General features: G+C 42.0%; 1 protein-coding gene and 1 pseudogene across 3 annotated transcripts; one reads left to right on the forward strand and one right to left on the reverse strand.

Annotated features, from left to right (window-relative positions):
• Positions 1-1,545: 1,545 nt before the first annotated feature.
• LOC123996501 lies at positions 1,546-4,595 on the reverse strand (annotated as a pseudogene).
• A 9,729-nt stretch (positions 4,596-14,324) lies between these two features.
• On the forward strand, positions 14,325-27,642 carry LOC123997122 (heterogeneous nuclear ribonucleoprotein M-like). 3 transcript variants are annotated; one of them, XM_046301190.1, is made up of 16 exons: positions 14,368-14,432; positions 15,186-15,260; positions 18,882-19,057; positions 20,734-20,786; positions 21,400-21,407; positions 21,496-21,589; positions 21,710-21,985; positions 23,945-24,148; positions 24,239-24,299; positions 24,465-24,578; positions 24,663-24,707; positions 24,827-24,895; positions 24,976-25,077; positions 25,211-25,764; positions 25,889-25,940; positions 27,267-27,642. In XM_046301190.1, the coding sequence occupies exons 2-16, from the start codon at positions 15,220-15,222 to the stop codon at positions 27,428-27,430; spliced, it is 2,013 nt and encodes a 670-aa protein (XP_046157146.1). In that variant the 5' UTR covers positions 14,368-14,432; positions 15,186-15,219; the 3' UTR covers positions 27,431-27,642. The 3 variants fall into 3 exon arrangements, with proteins under 3 accessions (XP_046157147.1, XP_046157146.1, XP_046157145.1); XM_046301191.1 differs by lacking the exon at positions 15,186-15,260 and having other exon boundaries at positions 14,325-14,432; XM_046301189.1 differs by lacking the exon at positions 14,368-14,432 and having other exon boundaries at positions 14,995-15,260.
• Positions 27,643-27,910: the final 268 nt, after the last annotated feature.

Genomic DNA, 27,910 nt, shown 5'->3' on the forward strand with positions numbered 1-27,910 from the left:
TCAGTGACTCCTTTGTCTTCTTAATGATGTGGACACTTGCATGTACTACACAGGCCTCTTATTTGATGATATTTCCGACTTTACGGTTATCTGCATCAGTCAACACATTCAGTCCAAAATTGAATTGTTTGCAAAATGTTGATTGGACTGTCATCTTCCTTGATCACATTCATGCAAATATTGTGTGGACTATCTTAGGTCACATTACTCTTGATAGGGGTTTTGCACTTTTTGTTCACATGGAAAATGTAGAATTTGTTTGGTATCCAGTGCTCTGGTTTCCAGTCACTCTCAGTTCAACAAGAGGGTCAGCATATCAACAAAATGTCCCATGTCATGTGTTAAAGTTTGTTCACTTACTAGTTACATTCTAAGCTTACACTGAACAGAAATATAAACATGTAAAGTGTTGGGTTCATGAACTGAAATACAAAATCCCTGAAATGTTCCAAATGCACAAAAAGCATTTCTCCTTTGCCAAGATAATTGATCCACCTGACAGGTGTGGCATATCAAGAAGCTGATTAAACAGCATCATTACGCAGGTGCAACTTGTGCTGGGAACAATAAACGGCCACTCAAATGTGCAGTTTTGTCACACAACACAGATGTCTCAAGTTTTGAGGGAGCATGCAATTGGCATGCGGACTGCAGGAATGTCCACCAGAGCTGTTGTCGGAATTTAATATTAATTTCTCTACCATAAGCCGCCTCCAACGTCATTTTAGAGAATTTGGCAGTATGTCCAACCGGCCTTACAATCGTAGACCACGTTCAGCTACGTCAGCCAAGGACATCCACATCTGGCTTCTTCACCTGCAGGATCATCTGAGACCAGCCACCCAAACAGCTAATGAAACAGTATTTCTGTCTGTAATAAGGCACTTTTGTGGGGGAAAACTAATTCTGATTGGCATGGCTTGGGCATATGCCCTCCCAGGCCCATCCATGGCTGTTCTCATGCCCATTCATGTGAAAACCATAGATTAGGGCCTAATGAATTTTTCAATTGACTGATTTCCTTATATGTAACATATTGAAATTGTTGCACGTTGCATTTATACTTTTGTTCAGTATATTAAACTAATCTCCATCTAAGGCTCTTCTAATCCATCCTCCTAAAATAGACCGCCAAAGATGAGAGGGTCATGTCATTCAATAATTCAATTCTGTTTTCCACTACTGGCTTACAGAGGTCAACAACTGATGAAATGTTGAATTGAATCCCTGTGAACAGTTAGTTCCTGGATCTCCCTCCCATGCAATGCCTGGAAGATAGGCCTCTAATATTTGTATATTGACACCACTGGGATATCTCTAATGGGGTGTGGAGCTGTCCTAGATCAGAGGAACAGGACTGGGCCTGGAGAAACAGAAACAACCTCATGTAGACCCCTGCCTCCATAAGGACAGACAGACACACAGGACAAGACAGCTCACATAGTCGATCCACATACATCTGAAGTTGAGCATTTTGAATTCCAGTACTGTACAGCGCACTGATAAGGGTTGCACATGTTAAAGATAAATGAATGACATACGTACTACTTTGTCATTGAGTTTATTGTAAAGTCTTACAGTGCTTATTGAAAAGAAAACAATGAAAAGGTGAGACAAATACATTTGAATAAATATTCAATGAAGGTCTTTTCTGGACGAAATGCATATACCAATGTAATAATACTGCCTTATTCAAGAGAAACTGTGTGGCTATATACACAGCACCATCTAGTGGTCATTGTTCAAATCTCAAGAGTCCAAAACACTACAGCACTTCAAATCCAGCTCATCTCATTTCACAGACAACTGTCCTGTTGCTACACTGCAGGAACCTCAATGTTGAACCCATGAATAACTGAAAAAGTGACAGGAAGGCTTTTTAAAGTTTCACAATAATGGCAGAAGAGCATATGTGAGTTCACAAGTAATAAAAAGTAAGTTTTGTATACAGGGAGGGGGGAGTAGGGCGTCGCCACATATGGTAACAAAGACAGAATGGGCGGTACAGGATAAGACAGTGTGATGGTGGAAGTGGAGGGGGGTGGGGAAAGGGGGTCAGAGGAGTGCTGAGGGTCACAGGCTTTGGCAGCACGGTAGTTTGTTTTTCTGCCCATCGGTGGTGGGGGGGACACTGATGTCCACTACATTGTTGCCTGGAGACTCGTCATGTGCTGATCTGTCAGCTATCTGCTTCTGTGATACGATTCGGTGGATTTCTGTGGAGAAAATACAAATAAATCAGTTACTCATTATTAAATATGCCATTCCATTCATGTGTATGAAATCAAACAATTTGACTTGAAACTAACTAATGTAAATAGCCTTGTGTAGTGGCCCCTGCCCATTACCTGTGAGGATGTTCTTGAACGCCTCTTCTACATTAGTGGAGTCCAAAGCTGAGGTCTCAATAAATGATAGCGTATTCTTTTCTGAGGGAGAAAAAGAAAAAAGATTGAGTTGAGACAAACAGGGGTGTCTTCTTAACCATCTTTGTCCCCGGAGTGAGCTGTCATCTACTCTAGTGTTTTTGTAGTTTACCTGCGAAGGCGCGAGCCTCGTCTGTGGGCACTGCCCTGAGGTGGCGCAGGTCACTCTTGTTGCCCACCAGCATGATGACGATGTTGTTATCAGCATGATCCCTCAGCTCCTTCAGCCAGCGCTCCACGTTTTCATAGGTTAGATGCTTGGCAATGTCGTACACTAGGAGAGCCCCACCGCCCCCCGGTAGTACCTGATTGGAACAGAGCAGGGAGGATAGGAGGTCATAGGTTGTGAGACTAAGATAGATTTCACAGAATGGTTTCAGTACTATCAAAATATGCTAGTTCCATAAAGGGCAGGATACAGCAAGACGAGCGTCCTTGATATTATTGAGCAGTGAGCTCCCTCCTCCACTCACGCTGAGGTGATGGCTCTGTAGCGCTCCTGTCCAGCTGTATCCCAGATCTGGGCCTTTATCATCTTGCCGTCCACTTGGATGCTGCGGGTGGCGAATTCCACTCCGATGGTGCTTTTGCTCTCCAGGTTGAACTCATTCCGTGTGAAACGGGACAGTAGGTTACTCTTCCCCACACCAGAGTCTCCGATCAGCACCACTGGTCAACAAAACACACATTTAATACCGAAATGACAGGCTGCTGCTGTATGTTCAGTACACTGGAAAATGTTAGCCCACATAACAGATCATATACAGTAAACCAATTACCAAAACCAAGTAGGCCAAGTGGATTACTTAGGAAAATGGTCATAATCAAATGGATCTGTGCATGTCTGACTTCTTTGAATGCTTTGGAAAGACAATATGTTCATTGATTGAATACTGCTGTTTGCCTGGCCTTGCCAAGATGACGAAAACAACAGAAAAGCATTCTTAACAGAAATAAAGTGGTTAAATAAGTATAAAGCGCTGCTCTGTCTCTTTAGTGGAGGAAAACGTTGTGAACTTTGTCCTTCTGAAGTCATGCTGCAGGAAGCTGAGAACCTGTTCCTACTGGGAAACCTGAGTTGACACTTTCAGAGGTCCTCTCTTCCTTTCCTGTCTTCTCCAGTGATTCGCCCACTGAATCAGTTGGAAATCCTCTGTTCTCACTCTGTCCCTTTTATATTATCATGTTTTAAGTGTCATTTGGAATGTAATCATTTTGAATATTGCTGTATACCACACTAGATTGATAACGGATGTGGTGTGCTTCTGTGGGATTGAAACATCTAACAGTAACTCATCAGTAGGGTAATAAATGGGTATCTGTAAGATTTTGACAAATGTGGTTTCTTGTGCCGGGGACTTCCTTCCTGCTCATTATCCCATTCTTGTCTGATACAATTAAATGGGCAGTCTATTATCAGGGATGGTCATGTTCAGCTTCATCGCATACTATCAGTCACATTATAATGTAAGCAAACTGTTTATGGGATGAACAAATATAAAAGTATTTCTATTAGGCATATTCTGTATGGGTATTACCTATAAGTTACATATACAACGAATAAAAAAGTACAATGACTTAATGAATCACCCATTTCAGGTTTGACCTTTGGTACACTTTATGAAAATAATTCTAGCTATGATTTGTATTTTTAGAAATCTGCATGTTGCTGGCCAGCACCTTTGAGTATGATGATGGTGTTATAAAGGAATGAGACCTGAGAAAACCTCTGTCGTTAGACGAGTTAGAAATGTGCATTTGTCAACACAATGCGACAAACTAAGAATTAGCAAGCCACCAGATCAGATGGAGGCTTGCTAAATCTATCTGTTATAATCAAATACATTGTGGGTGCTACCTCTAACGGCACCTACGTAATTGACAAAATCAGACAAATTATATGTGTTGTAGCTACCACAAAAGGCAGCTAGCTACAGCTAGGTGGGTAGAAATGGATGACAGTTAGTTTACCTTTGAACAAGAAATCGTACTCATCATCTCTGTTACCCATGTCTTTAAAATCGTCTTGATTCCAATTGAATTGCGATATATTCCTGATCTAGCGTTTCAGCTGTTGGTTGTAGTGTTTGCTCGTCCCTTTTTTCCCTGTAATCCAATGAGCGAGACAATGCCTTGGCTGTCAGTCTCCAACCGAACGCAGGAAGAGGGGATCTTCCTGGCTCTGCAGAAGGGGAGGAGTTCACTGGCGCCAATGTAAACTGTACTACAATGTTCATGGCATTCCATTACAGTAGTAATATGCCTACATAGCTAGGCTATATCAGTGATAATATCTACAGTTGGTGGTTAAGAAAGAGGCTTCTTTTTAAATCTGATGACTCCTGTCAAATGATACTTTATCAAGGGTCTACTCAAATCCTTAAGAAGTTCTACAGCTACACCATTGAGAGCATCTTGACTGGCTGCAGCATTACTTGTTATGGCAACTGCACCGGTCTCGATCGTATGGCGCTTACAGAGGGTGGTGCGGACAGCCTAGTGCATCACTGGGGCCGAGCTCCCTGCCATCCAGGACCTCTATATCAGGCTGTGTGAAAGATTGGCCCAGAAAATTGTTAAAGATTTCAGCCACTCAAGCCATCGACTGTTCACCCTTGCGTATGAACGGCAAGCTGTACCGGAGCATCAAGTCTGACACCAACAGCCATCTGAACAGCTTCTATCCCAAAGCCATAAGACTGCTAAATAGCTAACAAAATGGCTACAATGACTATCTGCATTGACCCTTCTATGCACACTCACTCTATGCACTCACACACACACACACATGTATAACTAACCTTGTGGGGACACACTATTCCCCTTAACCCTATTTTTTTTAAATATGTTTTATTTAACTAGGCAAGTCAGATAAGAACAAATTCTTATTTACAATAACGGCCTACCAAAAGGCAAAAGGATACCTGCGGGACGGGCCTGGGATTGAAAAAAAAAATACAATATAAATTTAGGACAAAACACACATCACAACAAGAGAGACACAACACAACATAAAGAGAGACCTAAGATAACAACATAACAAGACATCAACACAGCATGGTAGCAGCACACCATGGTAGCAGCACAAAAACATGGTACAAACATTATTGGGAAAAGACAACAGCACAATGGTCAAGAAGGTAGAGACAACAATACATCATACAAAGCAGCCACAACTGTCAGTAAGAGTGTCCATGGTTGAGTGTTTGAATGAAGAGACTGAGATGAAATTGTCCAGTTTGAGTGTTTCTTGCAGCTCGTTCCAGTTGCTAGCTGCAGCGAACTGAAAAGAGGAGAGACCCAGGGATGTGTGTGCTTTGTGGACCTTTAACAGAATGTGACTGGCAGAACGGGTGTTGTATGTGGAGGATGAGGGCTGCAGTAGATATCTCAGATAGAAAGGAGTGAGGCCTAAGAGGGTTTTATAAATAATCATCAACCAGTGGGTTTTGAGACGGATATTCAGAGATTACCAGTTTACAGAGGAGTGCACTGATGTGTCCTATAAGGAGCATTGGTGGCAAATCTGATGGCCAAATGGTAAAGAACATCTAGACGCTCGAGAGCACCCTTACCCGCAGATCTATAAATTATGTCTCGGTAATCTAGCATGGGTAGGATGGTCATCTGAATTAGGGTTAGTTTGGCAGCTGGGGTGAAAGAGGAGCAATTACGATAGAGGAAACCAAGTCTAGATTTAACTTTAGCCTGCAGCTTTGATATGTGCTTAGAGAAGGACAGTGCACCGTATAGCCATACTCCCGAGTCCTTGTATGTGGTGACCACCTCAAGCTCTAAACCCTTATAGGTAGTAATAACACCTGTGGGAAGAAGGGCATTCTTCTTACCAAACCACATTACCTTTGTTTTGGAGGTGTTCATAACAAGGTTAAGGGCAGAGAAAGCTTGTTGGACACTAAGAAAGCTTTGTTGTAGAAGAGAATTTAACACAAAATCCATGAGGGGGGGGGGGCAGCTGAGTATAAGACTATCATCTGCATATAAATGGATGAGAGAGCTTCCTACTGCCTGAGCTGTGTTGTTAATGTAAATTGAGAAGAGCGTGGGGCCTAGGATTGAGCAGTGGCTGAGACAGGAGATTTTCTGACTTCATACACTGCACTCTTTGAGAGAGGTAGTTCCTTAGGCGGCCCACAAGAATGGAATGGTCTGAGTATGCGTGTGCCGAGCCTTTCGTCAAATGCTATTCTTGAGGTGGATTAACTCTGCAAGGTCACGGTCGAACCAGACGCGGAACATGTTTTTAATTCTCATTTTCTTTATGGGGGCGTATTTGTTAACAATACCACTGAACATTTCAAAAAAGAAGGTCCAAGCTTCTTCGACAGAGGAATCAAGCTGATTCTATACCATTTTACAGAGGCCAGTTCATGAAGGAAGGCTTGCTCATTAAAGCTTTTTAGCAAGCGTCTATGACAAATCAGGACAGGTCGTTTCACTGAGCAGCCATTACAAAAATAGGCTGTAAAACAGTGATCACTAAGGTCTTTTTATTTTACTTCACTGCATTCCTAAAGAAAATAATGTACTTTTTATGACATACATTTTCCCTGACACGCAAAATGATTCCTTACATTTTGAATGCTTAGCCGGGCAGAAAAATTGTCCAATTCACACACTTATCAAGAGACCATCCCTGGTCATCCCTACTGCCTCCAATCTGACTCATGAAACACAAATGCTTCCTTTGTAAGTGATGTCTGAGTGTTGGAGTGTTCCCCTGGCTCTCCGTAAATAAATAAAAAACAAGAAAAAGGTGCCGTCTGGTTTGCTTAATTTAAGGAATTTGATTTCTACTTTTGCTTTTGATACTTAAGTAGATTTGAGCAATTACATTTACTTTTGATACTTAGGTAGATTTAAAACCAAATACTTTTAGACTTTTACTCAAGTAGTATTTTACTGGATGACTTTTACTTTTACTCATTTTCTATTAAGGGAGCTGTGCTTTTACTATGACAATTGGGTACGATTTCCACCACTGCTACTGATATTGATTACTGCATTGTTGGGGAAGAGCAAGCAAGAAAGATATTTTACTGAACTTGTGCATGTGACTTCAATCGTCTCAGGCGTGTAGCACAATGTAGGAATTTATGGTTAGATCAGAATCTCTTTCACAATCATTGGCCTGTACAGAGAATTCAGTCCAAACCACAAGTCCAAATCCACATCTTCATTCATGGCTTAGGAAAGGACTGATTTAGCAAGCTAGCAACTGCAGGACATCAACACAAGCAGACCAGAAACAGTCACATTTGTCTGACAATAATGACGTTTAGCTTAGAATGTGATTTGATTACTGTGAAGTAAAATCCAAACCGGCCTCCCTTGGGGAGTGTTTTGCTGCGCCAGGACAAACCAGAGTTGAGCTCAGCTCAATGCTGATTGGTTAATTATCCTGTAAAAAAAATGATCAAGGGAAGCAAAATGCTTGCTAGCATCAATTAATCAAATGCTAGGCTGGCAACATGTCATTCTATTTCTTTCCAGACAGCATCAGATTGTATATAGTCTAGTAGGAGATTTAGCAACATTGATTGGACTAAATTGTTTTTGGTATCTTTAAGTTTGTTTTCAGTGTATTAAACTAAGCATACAGTGCATTCGGAAAGTGTTCAGACTCCTTGACTTTTTCCACATTTTGTTAGGTTGCAGCCTTATTCTAAAATGTATTAAATCCCCCCCCCCCCCCCCCCCCAGCGGCTAGAGGTATTTGTAGGGAAGTTCTGAGTACCGCTGTCTTTCTATTCTACTTCATAATTATTGCACCAGTTCGTTATTGCACCAGTTCGTGATGGGAAGAATGGAAATATTTGTCTTCTTTCTTTTCATTTACTGACTGACTGGCCACCAGACTACAGAAACTATAGCAATGGAACGGAGGTAATGGAATAGCAAAACTATAATGTTAGCAATGGGAATATGGCATGAGAGATAGAAAAAAAGGAAAACTAAGAGTGAAACATAACATATGTATATACTGTGTATATATATTAGCATGGGTATTGAACTATACCAGAGGGTGGATTTAAAAAATCACTAATATAAGAAGTAGACGATGTTTGGTCTTTGGGCTAAATGTATACATTATGATTTGCCTCTGAACTGTAAGTGAACCCCTCTGCAATCTACTGGCACTAACCATTAAAAACTTGGACTTCAACCAGGCTATCCCTACACTATTTGCTCTCTCTCTCTCTTAAACTGCTAGCACAAATCCTATGTGAAAATGTGGTTCTTCACAAAAGATCATGAAAACTGGCCCAAATCAGGTCCTCATAATTCAGCAGGGAGGTGTGCAACTACTACACATTATACCCATTATACCAGTGTAGAAACTACGTCACCTACATAGATATTACCAAATCCCTTTCAATTCACATTCCTTGCAGAAATAATTATTTGCAAACCTTTTAAAACATCCAGAAGTGGTCTTAGAAGGGTATTTGTACTTTAAAATACATATTTTATATGAGTGGATGAAAGAATTCTGCCAGTGTTTAAATGTCCTAGTTTCATGTTTTTTTCTTTACCTAAAACTCTATATATCCAAGTAAGCCTATGAGGACCTTGGGGATCAGGTGTACTATTATGGGTTGTGTAAAACAGAAAGACAGTCTTTGGGGTACACTTTGCTACAGGGTGTGGGAAGGGGACAAAGCACAGACAGTGAGAGAACAATGTAGTATGCAACTGTGAGGGACAGATTGAAGCACAACCTTTAGAACTATGGGTTCCAGAAAGCATCTTTAAATGTGTCAACAATGCATACAAATGCAGTCCTCTTTTTTTCCAGTCTTCAATGCGAAGCAAGACCAATCAATGTGTGCTTTGCATCATCCAGAGAAAACCGATGATCATGTGACTCACTAACTGGGTTTGTCTTTGTGTAATATAGCAGTAGGCTATGAAAACTCATGTAGTTTCATTCTTCAAGACATTTAGAAGTATGAAATGTTGTCTTGAAACTTTTTTTTATCAGGGTTATCCTTGTGTTATTGTTTGGGTTGCACATTTTGGGGAATATTCAGAGGTGGAAATTTTCCGTGGGAATTAACGGGCATATATGGGAATTAAAGGGAATATATGGGAATTAACGGAAATATATGCAATTTAATATTAATAGCATTTATATGTAGATGTTTTTTACATTGAATATATTTACCATATCATATGGAGACAGAAACATAAATATTTTACCTTATCATAAGTAGACAAAATGCAAATTATTAAATCTTTCCAATATAATGTTTTTAAATAAAATTGTTACGAATTGAACTTTAATTAAATAAATTGACTCTTCACATGGGATGATTTCACAGAACATGAAGGAAAAGGAGATATTGAATGATCCATCACATCTCCCAAAAACGTTTTCAACATACGTAAAATTATAGTCTAGATACTAAAGCTTTGGTTGTCTTCCTCTAAGGCTTCCATGTCTTCTCCCGGGACCTCCTCAATGTTGACCTCTTGAACATCAGACTCTGAGGCCTCATCTTTACTGTCACTTTCCAACCTTGTTGAGGATGGATCGTTGTCAGGCTCAAAAAGCCTCAAATTTGCCTGGATGGCCACCAATTTTTCAACTCTTGTATTGGTCAGCGTGTTGTGTGCTTTGGTGTGTGTGTTCCCAAACAAGGACCAGTTGCGCTCTGAGGCGGCTGATGTTGGTGGGATTTGGAGGATGATGCAGGCAACAGCAGAAAGAGCCTCAGACCCACAAAGTCTCTTCCAACAGGGGGCTGATGAGATATGTTTGGAACGACTGCCATATTGCATCTCCATCCCAAAGCCCTTGTTTGGAAGGGTACTTCGTCAGACTACCTAGAACCTTGCGCTCATCCAGGCTAAAGTGGAGAGACACGGTAGTGATGATACTATAGGCCTTGTTGATCTCAGCATCAGACAGGATACTCTTGCCAGCATACTTGGGGTCCAACATGTACACTGCAGTGTGTATGGGCTTCAGGCAGAAGTCTTCATGCTTTTCGATGTATTTTAGAACTGCATTTTCCTCTGCTTGGAGCAACAGTGAAGTGGGCAGGGCAGTACAGAGTCTGAACATCAGACAGGATGGCATTGTCTCCCTCAATCTGTGCAATGGCTACTGCTATTGGTTTCAGGAGTTTCAGGTTGCTTACCACTCCCAAAATACATCATCCATGATGATCCTCTTGATGGGGCTGTCCATGTCAGCAGACTGTGATATGGTCATTTCTTGGAGAGACTCCTTCCCCTCCAGGAGACTGTCAAACATGATGACAACACCTCCCCAACGACTGTTGCTGGGCAGCTTAAATGTGGTGCTCTTATTCTTTTCACTTCGCTTGGTGAGGTAGATTGCTGCTATAACTGGATGACCCTTCACATACCTAACCATTTCCTTGGCTCTCTTGTAGAGTGTGTCCATTGTTTTCAGTGCCATGATGTCCTTGAGCAGATTCAATGCATGAGCAGCACAGCCAATGGGTGTGATGTGAGGGTAAGACTCCTCCACTTTAGACCAAGCAGCCTTCATTTTTCGCAGCATTGTCTGTCACCAGTGCAAATACCTTCTGTGGTCCAAGGTCATTGATGACTGCCTTCAGCTCATCTGCAATGTAGAGACCGGTGTGTCTGTTGTCCCTGGTGTCTGTGCTCTTGTAAAATACTGGTTGAGGGGTGGAGATGATGTAGTTAATTATTCCTTGCCCACGAACATTCGACCACACATCAGAGATGATTGCAATACAGTCTGCTTTCTCTGTGATTTGCTTGACCTTCACTTGAATGTTGAACATCCAGCAAATTAGTAGACAAAGCATGTCTGGTTGGAGGGGTGTATGCTGGAAAAAGAACATTCAGAAATCTCTTCCAATACACATTGCCTGTGAGCATCAGAGGTGAACCAGTTGCATTACACAACTCGAGCAAGACATTCATTCATTCTCTCAGAATGACCTTCTTGATCCAAATCAGTCAGGTTTCAAGACTAGTCATTCAACTGAGACTGCTCTTCTCTGTATCACGGAGGCGCTCCGCACCGCTAAAGCTAACTCTCTCTCCTCTGCTCTCATCCTTCTAGACCTATCGGCTGCCTTCGATACTGTGAACCATCAGATCCTCCTCTCCACCCTCTCCGAGTTGGGCATCTCCGGCGCGGCCCACGCTTGGATTGCGTCCTACCTGACAGGTCGCTCCTACCAGGTGGCGTGACGAGAATCTGTCTCCTCACCACGCGCTCTCACCACTGGTGTCCCCCAGGGCTCTGTTCTAGGCCCTCTCCTATTCTCGCTATACACCAAGTCACTTGGCTCTGTCATAACCTCACATGGTCTCTCCTATCATTGCTATGCAGACGACACACAATTAATCTTCTCCTTTCCCCCTTCTGATGACCAGGTGGCGAATCGCATCTCTGCATGTCTGGCAGACATATCAGTGTGGATGACGGATCACCACCTCAAGCTGAACTTCGGCAAGACGGAGCTGCTCTTCCTCCCGGGGAAGGACTGCCCGTTCCATGATCTCGCCATCACGGTTGACAACTCCATTGTGTCCTCCTCCCAGAGCGCTAAGAACCTTGGCGTGATCCTGGACAACAAACTGTCGTTCTCAACTAACATCAAGGCGGTGGCCCGTTCCTGTAGGTTCATGCTCTACAACATCCGCAGAGTACGACCCTGCCTCACACAGGAAGCGGCGCAGGTCCTAATCCAGGCACTTGTCATCTCCCGTCTGGATTACTGCAACTCGCTGTTGGCTGGGCTCCCTGCCTGTGCCATTAAACCCCTACAACTCATCCAGAACGCCGCAGCCCGTCTAGTGTTCAACCTTCCCAAGTTCTCTCACGTCACCCCGCTCCTCCGCTCTCTCCACTGGCTTCCAGTTGAAGCTCGCATCCGCTACAAGACCATGGTGCTTGCCTACGGAGCTGTGAGGGGAACGGCACCTCAGTACCTCCAGGCTCTGATCAGGCCCTACACCCAAATAAGGGCACTGCGTTCATCCACCTCTGGCCTGCTCGCCTCCCTACCACTGAGGAAGTACAGTTCCCGCTCAGCTCAGTCAAAACTGTTCGCTGCTCTGGCTCCCCAATGGTGGAACAAACTCCCTCACGACGCCAGGACAGCGGAGTCAATCACCACCTTCCGGAGACACTTGAAACCCCACCTCTTTAAGGAATACCTAGGATAGGATAAAGTAATCCTTCTCACCCCCTCCCCCCTTAAAATATTTAGATGCACTATTGTAAAGTGGTTGTTCCACTGGATGTCATAAGGTGAATGCACCAATTTGTAAGTCGCTCTGGATAAGAGCGTCTGCTAAATGACTTAAATGTAAATGTAATTCATCAGCATGTCTCTGACTACGTTCCTCCATTGAGTCAAAAAACTTCTGATTCCAGGAGGACCATGAGCTGTTGCTATCGATAAGGTGTCTGATTTGACCTTGAATAGAAGTATACAGACTTTTGTCAGAGGTTGCTTGTTGTGACCGCTGAGAGAACTTTATGCACTTGGCCAGATGATTCTGCATCTTTGTTAAATTCTTCACAAATGATTTAGCACAGTATTTGCAAATGTACACAGCTTTTCCTTCTACATTAGCTGCAGTGAAATGTCTCCACACATCAGATAGTGTATGTGGCATTTTCCTGTAAAGATTAGAAAAACACAAGTAACAAAAAGAAAACAAATACAATTCCATGTACAGATAGATAGTTAAGCAGTTAGATTAAACAACTCCTTTGTAAGATAAATGTTTTAAAATGAAACATGTATGGAAACAGGTGAATTAACACTCCTCAGTTAGCAGGTTCAAGCAAGCTAAACCCCACATGGTAGCAAAAACTAACCAGCAGAAATGGTTAACAAGTTAGAAATTATTTAAACACACTTTGCTGTAGGCTACTAGTTACTAGTTAACAAAAAATAATGTTTGTCATATACAATATATTCACCCCACCCAGTATTGTAATCAAAAGTTACCAGAAAACATGTAGTCCTTGGCTCAGACAGTGTAGTAGTGTGGGCTCAAAAGCATCTCATTCGTGTGAAAGTCAAATAAATGCATGTAATTTAAAGTCAGAAATTCAATTACATTTGAAAATGTTCCTAATTGCAAAAGCATGTAACAGAATTAGGGTATTCCATAACTGTAATTTACATGTAAATAAACATAACCCTGTTTTATGTTTTTAATACTGCAGATAGAATGCTCTGTATGCCAGAGATGGTACCATTCAGCTTGTCTGGGGATGACAAAGAAGGACTTCAACAAAGCCAAAATAGAAAATGATTGGAAGGGGCCTCTTTGCTGTTAAATTAGAGACCTATTAATAAATGACTGTTGTGCCTTGTAACTACTTTCAAATGTGGAGCTGTTGCACTAAAAATGCAAACATTGATTTGTCATACAATTTAAGATTGCAAACATTGTACAACATTATGCAAACAGTGTCTAACATCATATAGAACAAATTGCACTTGAAATGAACATTTCTTTAAAGTTATTGCAAATAAATGCACATTTTCATTTTTTCTGAGACAATCACTGAATTAGATTTCTTCATCTTTAAATGCAATATTTGAGATGTTATGTATTTATATCAAGTCAAAACCTAATGTTTTTGGCGAATGTCTGTTGAATATATTTCTATAAAATCAAAAACTGTAATTTTTCCTCAAAACAAAGGTTGTAAAAGTATGCCATACATTTATAGAATGAATCATATCTCATTTGAAGATTCTGTGACAAACGGTGAATTAGTTATTGATTTTTACATTTTTAAATGGCATTTGGCGAATGTCTGATGATTGTCTGTTAAATGACCGAATGTGTGAATATAAAACGATATTTACCTCGGTGCAACCTTGCTTATTCATGGAACATCGAAGTCGATCGATGCCACGCCTTCTTAATCACTTAATGCTGTAGTACAAATAAACACAACTGCTTATTTGGACGTAGCTAGCTATTTGACAGTGAAAAAGCGAGGTAAATTATCTAGTATTTTCTGTATTTCTTCCCGCATAATTCTAAACAATTTTATTTTAAACAGTTACGTGTATTGCTTTATCATCTTGTAGACAGGAAGTAATCTGTATTCGCTCTGGCAAACAGTGTTGTATGCTAAGGTTAACGTTAGCTGGCCTTTTAGCTAGCTGTTTAAAAGTCTAATATCTTTTATAATTAATGTTTAAAAAAAGACAATAATGCAAGTTGTGTAAGTACATGGAAATACTTTCTAGCGATGTATTTATTTCAGACTCATATTCTGATTTAAAAGTGGCGCGCTGTCAGTGACGGGACTGTGAAACTCAATCTCCCATGTTTCTGTAGTCCCGGAACTGACCCTGTTGTTGTTTTATTTTTGTTTATGTATTTATTTATTCTTTACATGTATTTTTGAAAGATGTGTTTTTCTCCGTGTTGTCATTTACATGGGCATCGTTTTCGTGAAGTTCTCAGCTAATCCGTCTACAGCCTCTCCCAAACAAAAAAAATATGCATTTCTCCGGCCAGTTGGTGGCGGCAACAATTTAACGTTACCTTTCGAGTGTAGTTAGCCATAAAACCCAAAGAAGAATTAATCCGCCATTTCACTAGCTTGCAGCCGGCCAGTCTCTCCAAAGTCATACATTAAACCCTATATTTATTCAATACTGCGTAAGTGAAGGTCCACTGCCAAACTTAGGCAATATTTTAATACCTTTGTTGAAGTACTCTACTGACCGCAAATTCATTCAGCAACAAAACAGCGGAAACAGGATAAGCTGCGAAGATGTCGACCGAGGCCGCTGCTACGGAGAAACCAGGCCAGGGGTAACGTTTCATTCATGTATTCTTTTGTTAGCTAGTTGGCTAACTAAACTTGTTAATTAACTTATCTTCCTTTTCACTAAGGTTAGGCTACGTGTACATTATGTCTCAAACTGCCTAGTAGCAGCTAGCTTAATGGTTATCTAACTGGCTAATCACCACTAACTAACGTTAGCTAATCAATTGATTCTGCTAACGTTAGCCACAAATGTGCGTGCTTGCACAAAATTACCTAGCTAACTGACCAACTTGTCCTCACCCTCTATTTTTTTTTTGTGAAGTACGCCATCCATTGCGACAGTTTTTGTTTTCTTTTGTTGTTTTTTTTTGCGGTGGGGGGGTTACTAACGCAACTTGTAGTGTTGGTCTTATGTTTCATGAGCTGAAATAAAATATCCCAGAAATTGTGCATACGCACAAAAAGCTTATTTCTCTCAAATGTTGTGCACAAATGTAACCCTGTTAGTGAGCATTTCTCATTTGCCAAGATAATCCATCCATCTGACAGGTGTGGTATATCAAGAAGCTGATTAAACAGCACCTTGTGCTGGGTACAATAAAATGCCATTCTTAAATGTGCAGTTTTGTCACAACACAATGCCACAGATGTCTCAAGTTTTGGGACCATGCAATTGGCATGTTTACTGTCAATTATCCACCAGAGCTGTTGCCAGATAATTTAATATTACATTCTCTACCATAAGCTGCCTCAAGTCATTTTAGAGAATTTGGCTGTATGTCCAACCGACCTCACAAACGCAGACCACGTGTAACTACGCCAGCTCAGGACTTCCACATCCAGCTTCTTAACCTGCTGAATCTTCTGAGACCAGCCGCCCTGACAGCTGATGAAACAGTGGATTTGCACAACTGAAGAATTTCTGTACAAACTGTCAAAACTTCTCAGGGAAGCTCATCTGCGTGCTTATCGCCCTCACCAGGGTCTTGACCTGATTGCAGTTCGGCCTTGCTGGAGAAGTGTGCTCTTCACAGATGAATCCCGGTATCAACTGTACTGGGAAGATGGTAGACAGCGTGTATGGTGTTGTGTGGGAGAGCAGTTTGTTAAACTCAAAGTTGTGAACAGAGTGCCCCATGGTTGTGCTATGGTATGGGCATGCATAAGCTATGGACAACAAACACAATTGCATTTTATCGATGGCAATTTGAATGCACAGAGATACTGTGACGAGTTCCAGTTACCTCCAATATCCAGCAAGTTTGCACAGCCATTGAAGAGGGGGACAACATTCCACAGGCCACAATCAACAGCCTGGTCAACTCTGATGTAAATGGTGTTCACACCAGATGCTGACTGGTTTTCTGATCACGCCCCTACCATTATTTTTTAGGGTATCTGTGATCAACATGTGTATATCTTTATTAAGTTATATTAATTCCATAGATTAGGGCCTAATTTATTTCAATTGACTAATTTCCTTATGAAGTGTAACTCAGTAAAAATGATATGTTTCGTTTAATATTTTTGTTCTGTGTATTTGGTCTTGCGGAGTAGCCAACTAGCTAGTTATTCAAAAACGAGATGGGTTGGTTGTTTAGCAACAACTGAGGCATGTGCAACTATGGGGCAAAACAGACCGGGTTGGTTTAGGTTGTTCAAAACATGTAAGCTAAATTTAATCTTCAATATTTACAAAGATTATATATATTTGCACATTCAGCATTTCTCTCAAATACATTATTGACAATCAGTCACCTCAAAATAAGATATGGTATCAATGACAAGAAACTAGCTTGTTTCATCTTGTTATTCTTTCGTTCTAGTGATCTGGCCATTCAGAATCACAACACACAGACTTCTGCTTCATGCACATGGGTTAGCTGACAAACTATCTATGGAATATATTGCATATCTGGTGAAAGTAGCAGACTAAACTCCTCCAGAATTTAGGATGGAGCTGAGCGGTGACTAGTGTGGGCAGATTGGAGCTTCGACGTCACATACAATGGAAGGTTCTATCAATCTTCTGATTAGCACCCAAAAAAAGCCCACAACTACGTGTAATTTCGGGCTATTCTTTAGTTGCTGAAATTAGTAGTTTTTGATAACTACAATTTGTGACATTGGAGCTCCAGTACATCCACACTAGTCCCTGCTCCACTCCATCGTAAATCTTGGAGTTGAATTTAATTGGCTATGGCAAAAGGGAAACTAACTTCTTTTCAGACAGCCAGCGGAATATTGCAGAGTTCCCCGCCGAGTACGCTACTTACCCCTCTAGTCAAAGCGGCTAGTGCCTTCAAACACAAGGGTGACAGCTGCCAGTGACTATAACAGCTAAATGCATATTAACGTGTGAAAAATGTGCGCTTTGACACCATAAGCATGCATTTAAAATGAATTTACATTCAACAGAAATGATTAATTAAAAAATAGCTAGCTCGAGTGGGCAAGCTGTTGGACATATACACTGACGTTTAACCACGCAGACTGTTTTTCTACTGTGACTGGTCCACAACTGCATCGCTTGGAAAAAATAGAGTAGAATCCTATTTTCTCCGCCTCTGCTGAGCGGCTTCCATGGGCACCACCGGCTGCTCCACCTGGATAGAATTTTGCCCTCCGTCTAGGCTTCATTGTAAATGATTGAGCCACCCCGTTCGCCGCGTACTGTCTGTCAGCGCCTTTACTTAGCCAGCTTGTATGGGAGTTGTAGCCAAGTCATGACTCCTTAGCTAGCTAGAGCAACTAGTTAGACCAGGCCAGAAATACTCAGACAGGCTCTTGAAGTTGGCCTAAGAATCACCAATAGAACACGAATGAAGAGTTTGCATTTAGCTAGCTAATAAATTACAGCTACATCTCTAGACATCAATACAAAGTGTAGCTAGCCATTTTTTTTGGTAATTGGACGTTTCGACTCTTGTTCACCATCAGACCGACTCCATCAATCAATAGCTACAGATTGTAACACCAGATGTGATAGCATACCCCCCTGCATTCCACTGCTGGCTTGCTTCTGAAGCTAAGCAGGGTTGGTCCTGTTCAGTTCCTGGATAGGAGACCAGATGCTGCTGGATGTGGTGTTGGAGGGCCAGTAGGAGGCACTCTTTCCTCTGGTCTAAAAAAAAATATCCCAATGCCCCAGGGCAGTGATTGGGGACACTGTAGGGTGCTGTCTTTCGGATGGGATGTTAAACGGGTGTCCACTCTGAGTAGGGGTGATCCCGTGGCACTGATTGTAAGAGTAGGGGTGTTAACCCTGGTGTCCTGGCTAAATTCCCAAACTGGCCCTCAAACCATCACGGTCACCTAATAGTCCCCAGTTTACAATTGGCTCATTCATCCCCCCCTCCCCTGTAACTATTCCCCAGGTCGTTGCTGCAAATGAGAGCTTGTTCTGTCAACTTGCCTGGTAAAATAACAGAAATGTAAAAAATTTACCGGGCACTCCCCATAATGACTGCAGCAGCCCATTAATTGCGTGCGATATCAGGCTCCACTTCAGGTAGCTAGGCTTATCGTTCGGGTAGCTAACAAAAGCGGTCTGATTTTTGTTGCCGCTAAGTTAGCTAGTCAGCTAACTAAAGTCTTAATGAGTTAATCTATTCTTACGTATGTATTAGGTAACTATCTAGCTAATGTGATTTTTCTTTACAAAGGGAAATGAACGGCAAGGCCAAGCATGAACCCAATACCAGGAAGGAGAGGCCCCAGAAGCGCGGAGGTGGTCGCTTTGAGCCCTATGGAAACCCATCAAAGAGATACCGTGTGTTTGTCAGCAACATCCCATACGATGTGAAATGGCAGGCACTCAAAGATCTAATGAAAGAAAAAGGTAAGGTGTTAAGAGTAGTGTTGGATCTGCTGTAGCTATGAAGACCAGTAAGGCTAATGAAGCCTTCCATAACTGGTAATTTGTGTTGAACCACTTCACCATGTTGACTGGAAGGCCTCTGGCCTGTAAAGGACCCAAATTGCAATTATTAGCTATGAGGTTCTTGGTGTGTGGACTAGGTGGCAAAACGTCAAATGGGAGCGGCTTTTCCATGGATTGGCCTGTGTTCTGCTAACTCTCCGGGATGTTTCAGATTTCAGAACCGTTCTGTGATTTCTGCCTTTGGCTAGTCATTTTTATAGTGCTGCGAATAGCATTATAAATTTGTGCTCAACTTTGGAGTGCTTGATCTCTTCAGCTACACTTGATTGAACAGTGGGAATCTACCAACTAAAGGGGGCTCTTCTTCAAATGTAGTACAGAGCTTATAGTATATGGGCAATCAATTCCTGTGTTGGGTCTTGAATGGTATATAGCCAATTGCGTTTCTCACAAATGCCGAAAAATAGATAAACGTACTTATTACCTTGAGACATAATGAATTGCTCTCAGGTGCTTACGCAACAATTGTTAAAGAGGTTCTTGCTGCTTATGTTCTGCGTGATCCTTTTCTTGGAGATTGTCAAATGTAAGAATATTATAATGTTTGATAAATGGGTCTAATTATCTTAATTTGCAGCATGGATCAGTTGTCCTCAACTTATCTTCAATTTGAATCCTGCAACAAAAGCAACTGTGTACTGTTTATCTAACAGTTTAAACAGACGTTTACATGTTTTTGGCAAAGCTATAGATATGTTAGAACGAATGTAGTAAGTAGCACCTGCTTTTAATCACGAAAAAGCATAGGTGTTCTGAGAGGTTACCAATGCCTTTCAGAAACAGAATTTAGTGTTTGGATATAATTGAATGTGGCGTTAAATTGCATTCTCTTTTTTAGGTTTGTTGTTTCCGCAGATCTCCATGTTGTACCGATCACGGATGTGTGTTTGCGATTTCTTGGGGTACAGGTCTACAAAATGAAGCATCTTCTTACGCCTGTTCTTGTTTCAGCTGAGGATTGGTTCATGTCCATTTATGGTGCTGACACATTTGCTGGAATTAGCAATGGTTGTCCCTCTGTTGGTTACAAAGTTGGACACTGTTGTGCCTCCAGGTCCAATGTATGTACAACTTTCCAAAAATGTCATTCCATAGCTGAGTTGGTACAATTTAGTTTTTTGTGTGTATTCATTCAAAGGTGCGGTAGAACCGTTGTATCAGTCAGTGGTTCTAAATACATTTAACAAGGAACATGGATTTTGAAAGGGTGGACACGTGGTTTCAAAAGGCTTCGCAAACTTTAATTCTGTCAAGTTTATATTTCGAAAAGGGTTCCTCCATGATGACAATCCATCCAATAACAGGGCTGGTAGCTATTTGACTATTGTTATTTTAATTCTATTGGTCTTTGTGTTTCGGGACTCGGCAAGGACAGGCTAAGAAGCCATTTTAGAGATCCAGTAAGAGCTTTTTGTAGATCTGTACCAGAATTGTGCTACTGAGGTGCTTGGGGGGAGGCTCTGGAGTAGCAGGCCGAGCTCATGGTCACCAACCGCTTGTGTGTCTGCTCTAAACCCCCATTGTTCTCTCGGCTTCTCTCCCTTGGTGTGTGTCGTCTGGAATCTGATTTGTAGTGGGTGAGGTAACGTACGTGGAACACTTAATGGACGGAGAAGGCAAATCAAGGGTAAGTGCAATAGACAAACCTGTGTTTGTCAGCTTGAGTTACCTTTTCTTTAATTGTGGGGATTTTCAGACATGGAGTTTTGATGAAAGCGTGTCAAGTGGGTGACGCTGAACAGAACATGTTGCAGTCTGGCACTGAATGGTGTCATCTCATGGGTTGGCGTCGTATTGGGAATTCAGGTTCCAGTAGTTTGGAAAGTCCATTTTGCTGCAGATTTGTTCATCTCGGACTAAAGTGGGGCCCAGTCCCCAAGAGGTTGTAACATGCAATAGATTTGAGTCCATTGAATTGTTTTTGTGGAACAGATATTTCCTTCAAGAGTCCATTTTGTCTGTGGGACTTCTGCTTTTGATGTGGACAATGTTTTAAGGGTTTAGATTCACCAGACTTCTGCATTTGTTATATTGTCTGGTGACCAGCTTTTATGCTGTCAACTCAATTTGAAAGAGTAGCTGACTGTTCTAGGCTAAGGCCATACAAGTGAGTAGAATGTGTTTAACCTTGTCCTTGAATATGCATGAAGTCATTGTTCTCTACATTGCCACCACTGATTACTAACTCAAATGTTTTTTCTATTTCAATGATGCTGTTGTGTGGTCTTCAATCAACAAAGGGTTGTGCGTAAGTATTTTCTTCATTCAGTCTTTATTCTTATAGATGTCTCAAAGTTTTAAGTTTCTGATATTCATCATGGTTTTTGTCGCAACAGGATTGTTGAGTTCAGGACTGAGGAGCTGATGAAGAAGGCTGTGGAGAAGGTCAACAAGCACAACCTGAATGGTCGGCCCCTGAAGGTTAAAGAGGTAAGCAATATTTGTTTTTAAGCTACTGACACTTAACACCAGAATAAAATAAATCTATCAATAGGTTTGTGTTTCCTGTTTGGTAATGTTGCCAATGTTTCTCTAATCCTATTTCCCCAGGACCCAGATGGTGTGATTGCCCAGAGGGATTCACACAGGGCCCAGGGTGGTGGTGGTGGTGGTGGCCCCCCAGGCGGCCATGGTGGAATGAACATGGGGATGGGGATGGATCACATGAATATGGATCGGATGAACATGGACTGCATGGGCCCAGGACCGGGTGGCCCACCCATGGTCAACATTCCCCCCAGCCTCATGAACAACTCGAACATCCCCAATGAGATTATTCACGGGCTGCAGGCTGGCAAGATCGGAAGCACGGTCTTCGTAGCTAACGTAAGTCGTAGATTGTAGTCCAGTATGCCAATATACATAGTTTAAAATATCAGATGAAGTCATATATTGCAGTATGTTATTGCAAGTATTTTAACCTAAGTCAATTAGGGATGCACCGATATTACAATTTTGGCCGATACCGATATCCATATTGTCCAGCTGTTTAACAGTATCGCGTATACCCTGTTTCTTGTCTGCATAGAAGTAGCGGTCCTTGTACCTAGCATCGCTTGTTCACATCCTATAGTAGAGTACTTCTCCAAGTTAACTCGACGGTCTGTTGGCTTTTTTGTTAACCTCTTACGTCGACCCGACACGCATGCGTCCCATCTAGCCATCTGGAAATGCAAATGCACTACGCTAAATGCTAATAGCACTCGTTAAAACTCAAACGTTCATTAAAACACACATGCAGGGTACTGAATTAAAGCTACACTCGTTGTGAATCCAGCCAACAAGTCAGATTTTTAAAATGCTTTTCGGCGAAAGCATGAGAAGCTATTATCTGATAGCATGCAACACCCCGAAATACCCGAAGGGGACGTAAACAAAATAATTAGCATAGCCGGCGCTACACAAAACGCAGTAATAAAATATAAAACATTCATTACCTTTGACGATCTTCTTTGTTGGCACTCCTAGATGTCCCATAAACATCACTATTGGGTCTTTTTTTCGATTAAATCGGTCCATATATACCCTAAATATCGATCTATGAAGAGTGTGATCAAGGAAAAAAGCACCGTTTTAAAACGCAACGTCATTTTTTAAAAATTAAAAAAGTTGACTAAATACTTTTGTAATCCAACTTTAGGTATTAGTAAACGTTAATAATCTATCAAATTGATCACGGGGCGATGTGTATTCAATAGCTCCACGTCTTGAAATCATGTTCAGAAATTTCTACTCAAACATCCTGTCGGAGACCGGAAGGAATGGGCTCTCTCTTACTCGTTTGACCAAGAAACAAAGCGCAGGCAATTGACAAGACTGGCGACATTGTGTGGAAGCTGTAGGACTTGCAATCTCAGCCCCATTTAATTTGCTATCCAATAGACAATATCAGTGATCAATGATCAGTTTTTCTTCCGCTTTTCGATGAAACACACGTTATGTTATAGTCACAGCCATGATTTAACCAGTTTTAGAAACGTCAGAGTTTTCTATCCACACATACTAATCATATCCATATACTATATTCCTGGCATGAGTAGCAAGACGCTGAAATGTTGCTCGTTTTTAACAGAATGTTCAAAAAAGTAGGAGGTAGACTTAACAGGTTAAGCAGGTGTTTCAATGCCATGACAGAGGGTAACACGTCTGCTGCAGACGCAGTTGATTAGCTTATTTCTCCAGTCAGTTGTTTGAATGGCGCTAGGAGTGTTCATGTTTAAAACATGTTCTCAAATGCCAATGAAATGGCAGAAGTGGCATTCTTGAGCATGCAATACGGCTTTCCTCAGTACGAAGTCCTTGTCAAATTCACATGCTGTCAAATTCCACATGCTCATGGGGCTGACATCGCTGGTCCAAATGTCAGTTGTGACGCTAATAGCAGTGACGCCCATAGCAAGTAGCTCAGGGATGTGCGTTTCAACAATACTGTGTCACTCCGGTAGGGAAACATCTGAAAAATAGCGCCTACTTGGTACAGCCGGGACTAGAGGTGTTCGACCAGTCGGAAAAAGCCAACATCATTTACGACAGAGAACGGTTGATTGTCACGGGCAATGAATTCCATTATCTTGCCGTTAATTGATTTCACCATGGATTTGTCTTGCAGAAATGTTCTTACTCTTTCAAATGACTGCTCGACTTGAACTTGTTTAGTTGTTGGAAGTGTGCGCTTAAGTCTTTCTCCTTTTTTTTCTGTGTAGCGGCATTTTTAGCTAATATCGCCTGATTCCGATATGCTTACCGATATATCGTGCATCCCTATTGTCAATTTAATGTTTCCAGCTGGACTACAAGGTTGGCTGGAAGAAGCTGAAGGAGGTGTTTGGCATGGCAGGAGTGGTGGTGCGTACTGACATCTTGGAGGACAAGGATGGGAATAGCAGGGGCATGGGCACTGTCACCTTTGACATGCCTATTGAAGCTGTCCAAGCCGTCAGCATGTTCAACGGTCAACTACTGTTCAACCGGGTCATGCATGTCAAACTGGTAAGCAACATTCTGGAGACTAACATTTGTTAATTTTAGTAAGTGTCAAACTGTACACATTTTAAGCAATACTTGTATTGGATATTTCAGGATGAGAAGTCCTTGCCAAAAGGAGACTTTGCACCACAGGAGAGACCCCCAGCACTACCCCGTAAGTACAATGTGTTACCCCCTCCCCCCCAAAGTAAACTGAAGACAATGAAAAACAGAAAACGAATCTGTCCAAAATGTTGAGTATCTTCAAGGCTAGCTTCCATAGGATCTTCAATAGAAGGGCTCGTAATTGTTTCTCTGTCATCCATTGCTTTTCCCTCAGGTGGCCTGAGTGGCATTGGTCAGGGGCTGGGGCCTGGTGGCCAACCCATTGACGCCACCGCACTGAACAGAGGTGGTGGTGGTGGTGGAGGAATGGGCAACATGGGACCTGGGGGTAAGGGGCTGTCTTTGCGATCCTCCTTCACATTGAACTTTCATTTGACTTCATTCAGTCACTCACTAATTGTTTGGTTTATAGGCATGGATGGCATGGGCTTCGGTGGTGGCATGGGTAGAATGGGAGGTATGTATGTTTTGTGCTGCGTTGAATGAGTGCAGTTCATCAAATAATTTGCATTGTTTTTTCTAATACATTTGAGTGTTAAAGATGACATTTTGTTCTGATTTTTTTGTTTGTTCAAGGCATGGATAACTTTGGTGGAATGAATAACATGGAGCGCTTTGGACCATCAGGAATGGGACGTATGAATGGTAAGGAAATTAATTTCACTCTGACGTGGAACATTCTCGTTTGGCTGGTCTTCTAATAGTTTCATCTCTTGTGTTGTCAGAGATGGACCGTGGGATTGGTGGTGCTTTTGACCGGGAGTGTGGTCGAAATGAAATGGGCATGTCTCGCAATAATTTTGGAGAGTCCTTTGATAGAGGAATGGGTTAGTACTTTTAAGGATTTGCTAAATTTCTTGCTGATGTGTTGAACACGCCTGAAGCTGATTTCTCACAGGACCTAAACTCTGCCTCTCTAGTCGTTGTCTTTTATTTTCTATGTTTTCCCTTGACTTACAGGTAGCTCATTGGGCATGGACCGCATGAGCTCTGGCATGGATCGCCTGGGTGGTGGAATGGACCGTCTGGGTGGGATGGAGAGGATGGACCGCGTGTCTGATCTGGACAGGCTGGGGGGCTCTGGCTTTGACCGTATGGGCTCTGGGCTGGACCGGCTGGGTCCCAGTATGGACAGACTTGGTTCTGGCCTGGATCGTATGAGCTCCAGCATGGACCGCCTGGGCCCAGCTGGGTTTGACTGCCTAGGCCCATCCAGTTTAGACCGCATGTCCGCCGGCCTGGACTACACCTCCCCCATGGGCATGGCGGACCGCATGAACACCGGCATGGAGAGGATGGGAACCAACTTTGACCGCATGGGGTCTGCTGGCATGGACCGCTTCCCGACCACCGGGCTGGACCGCATGGGCTCCACCATGGACCACATGGGCGCTGCCAGTGGTGGAGGCCAGTATGACCGGCCTGCTGAGATGGAACGTGGGGGCTTTGGAGGAAATGGCTTTGGAGGTCCTGGGGCCAATGCCAGGAAGGGCTGTCAGATCTTTGTCCGGAATGTAAGTATCTCTAGAGAAATAAGTGTCCCCGTTGTTGTGGTTAAAGCATATTCAGCTTATTGAATTAGTATTCAACAGTCACCATTGTAAACCTCAACTGATCGATTTGACTCTTCTCTTGTAGCTGCCATATGACTTCACCTGGAAGGTGCTGAAGGATACTTTCAATACATGCGGTAAGAACATAATCTAAACTTTTCTCCTCAATTTTGTGGTATCCAATTGTCTCATCGCTGCAACTCCTGTATGGACTCGGCGAGGCTAAGGTCGAGAGCCGTGCGTCCTCCGAAACCCAAACAAGCCTCACTGGTTCTTGAGACAATGCCCACTTAACCCGGAAGCCAACCACACCAATTGTGCGTCTCCCGGTCATGGCTGGCTTTGACCGATCCTGGACTCTAACCCAGAATCTCTTGTCTCTTGTGCCTTAGACCACTGCGCCACTCAGGAGGCCTTTTTACTATTTTCTACATTGTACAATAATAGTGAAGATATGTAGTAACCAAGTGTTAAGTCAAAATATATTTTAGAATCTTCAAAGTAGCCACCCTTTGCCTTGACAGCTTTGTACACTCTTGGCATTGTCTCAACCACCTTCACCTGGAATGACAACACGGTAGCAACACGTGGCAGTAGCACATGGTAGCATTACAAAACATTATTGGCACAAATGACAAAGTAGAGACAACCATACATCAATCAAAGCAGCCACAACTGTCAGTAACAGTGTCCATGACTGAGATGAAATGGTCAAGTTTAAGTTGGACTGCCGAGGTGAAGGAAAAGCCGTCAACAAGTGCTCAGCATATGAGGGAACTCCTTCAAGGTGGTTGGAAAAGCATTCCAGGTGATGCTGGTTGAGAGTGCCAAGCATGTGCAAAGCTGTCAAGGCAAAGGGTGGCTACTTTGAAGAATCTTTACCACTTTTTGGGTTGCTACTTGATTCCATGTGTTTTCATAGATTTGATGTCTTCTATTCTACAATGTAGAAAATGGTTTTTAAAAATTAAGACCTTGATTGAGTTGGTGTCAATTTGACTGGTACTGTACGTAAGGACTTTCTTGCACCCAAGAGACCAGTGCTGTAGTCAAGTCACTAAACATCTTTAGTCCCTAGTGTTAGTCCTTTAAACTAGAGTCTAAGTCCCTAAAAGCTGTGATCCAACCATTTAAAAAAAAAAAAAAAAATCTGAATGGTTACTTTAAGGGTAACTAGATATTACAGCTCTTGCAACATTTGCTGTTGTAGTTAGTATGTTAAATATGCAACCAAGAGATTTTCTGACTCATTCCCCTCTGGTCGAGTTCTAGGGAGTTAAGTCTCTTGCGATGTTGAAGTAATTATCTTAATTGTAATTTAACATAATTGAAAAACATGTAAATGGAATGTTTTAAGTTAGTAACCCCACAACATTTCACAATTACACTAGGGTGAGTCTGACCCAAGATTCAATTGGAACTTCAGCCAAATGATTTTAACCGATATGTGATTTCTTCTCCAGGTATCGTCCAATATGCTGACATCAAGACCGAGAATGGCAAGTCCAAGGGCTGTGGTGTGGTTCGCTTCGACAACCCGGAGACTGCCGAGAGAGCCTGTCACACCATGAATGGCTACAGGCTGAATGGAAGAGAGATTGACGTCAGAATTGACAGAAATGCATAATTGTCCCAGATTGTCATTTTGACCCTGATATTTGCATATTTCTTGGTTTGTTGGACATTTGTAACAGTGCAAATGTGTACTTTTAGTTATTGCTCATCTGTGCATTTTTCTTTTTAGTAACCAAATTGTATTTCTTCATTTTACTTAAAGCTTCACTTCATTGCCTTTTTGTTCTATGAGGTGTTTTGATAATAAATAACATTGGAATTTTGTTTTCCGTTTCTTCCTTGCCACTCAAATGTACTATCGTAGCTTGGAATCTCACTGGATTAGAGATTTGTTTCACTATTCTAGTTAGTCAACATGTGTACTGTATGTATGAAATGAAACGCTGGTATTTAAACCTATTTCAAGACCCTGCCACTGGGTGATAAACAAGCATGTCACCATAGAGGTTTTTGCCAGTGGTATTAGTAAGGTAGTTGAAACATTTGGGGACGTCGGTAACTGGGGGGGAAACAAAAAGCAGGTGCCAGCCGA

Source organism: Oncorhynchus gorbuscha, linkage group LG15 (assembly GCF_021184085.1).
Source record: "Oncorhynchus gorbuscha isolate QuinsamMale2020 ecotype Even-year linkage group LG15, OgorEven_v1.0, whole genome shotgun sequence".
Classification (NCBI taxonomy): Eukaryota; Metazoa; Chordata; class Actinopteri; order Salmoniformes; family Salmonidae; genus Oncorhynchus; species Oncorhynchus gorbuscha.

Coding starts and splice junctions, on each gene's coding strand:
- LOC123997122 (XM_046301190.1), top strand. CDS start 15,220: ATGTCGACCGAGGCCGCTGCTACGGAGAAACCAGGCCAGGG. Junction 24,708..24,826: donor TGGCATGGGTAGAATGGGAG/GTATGTATGTTT, acceptor TGTTTGTTCAAG/GCATGGATAACTTTGGTGGA. Junction 25,941..27,266: donor GGATACTTTCAATACATGCG/GTAAGAACATAA, acceptor TTTCTTCTCCAG/GTATCGTCCAATATGCTGAC.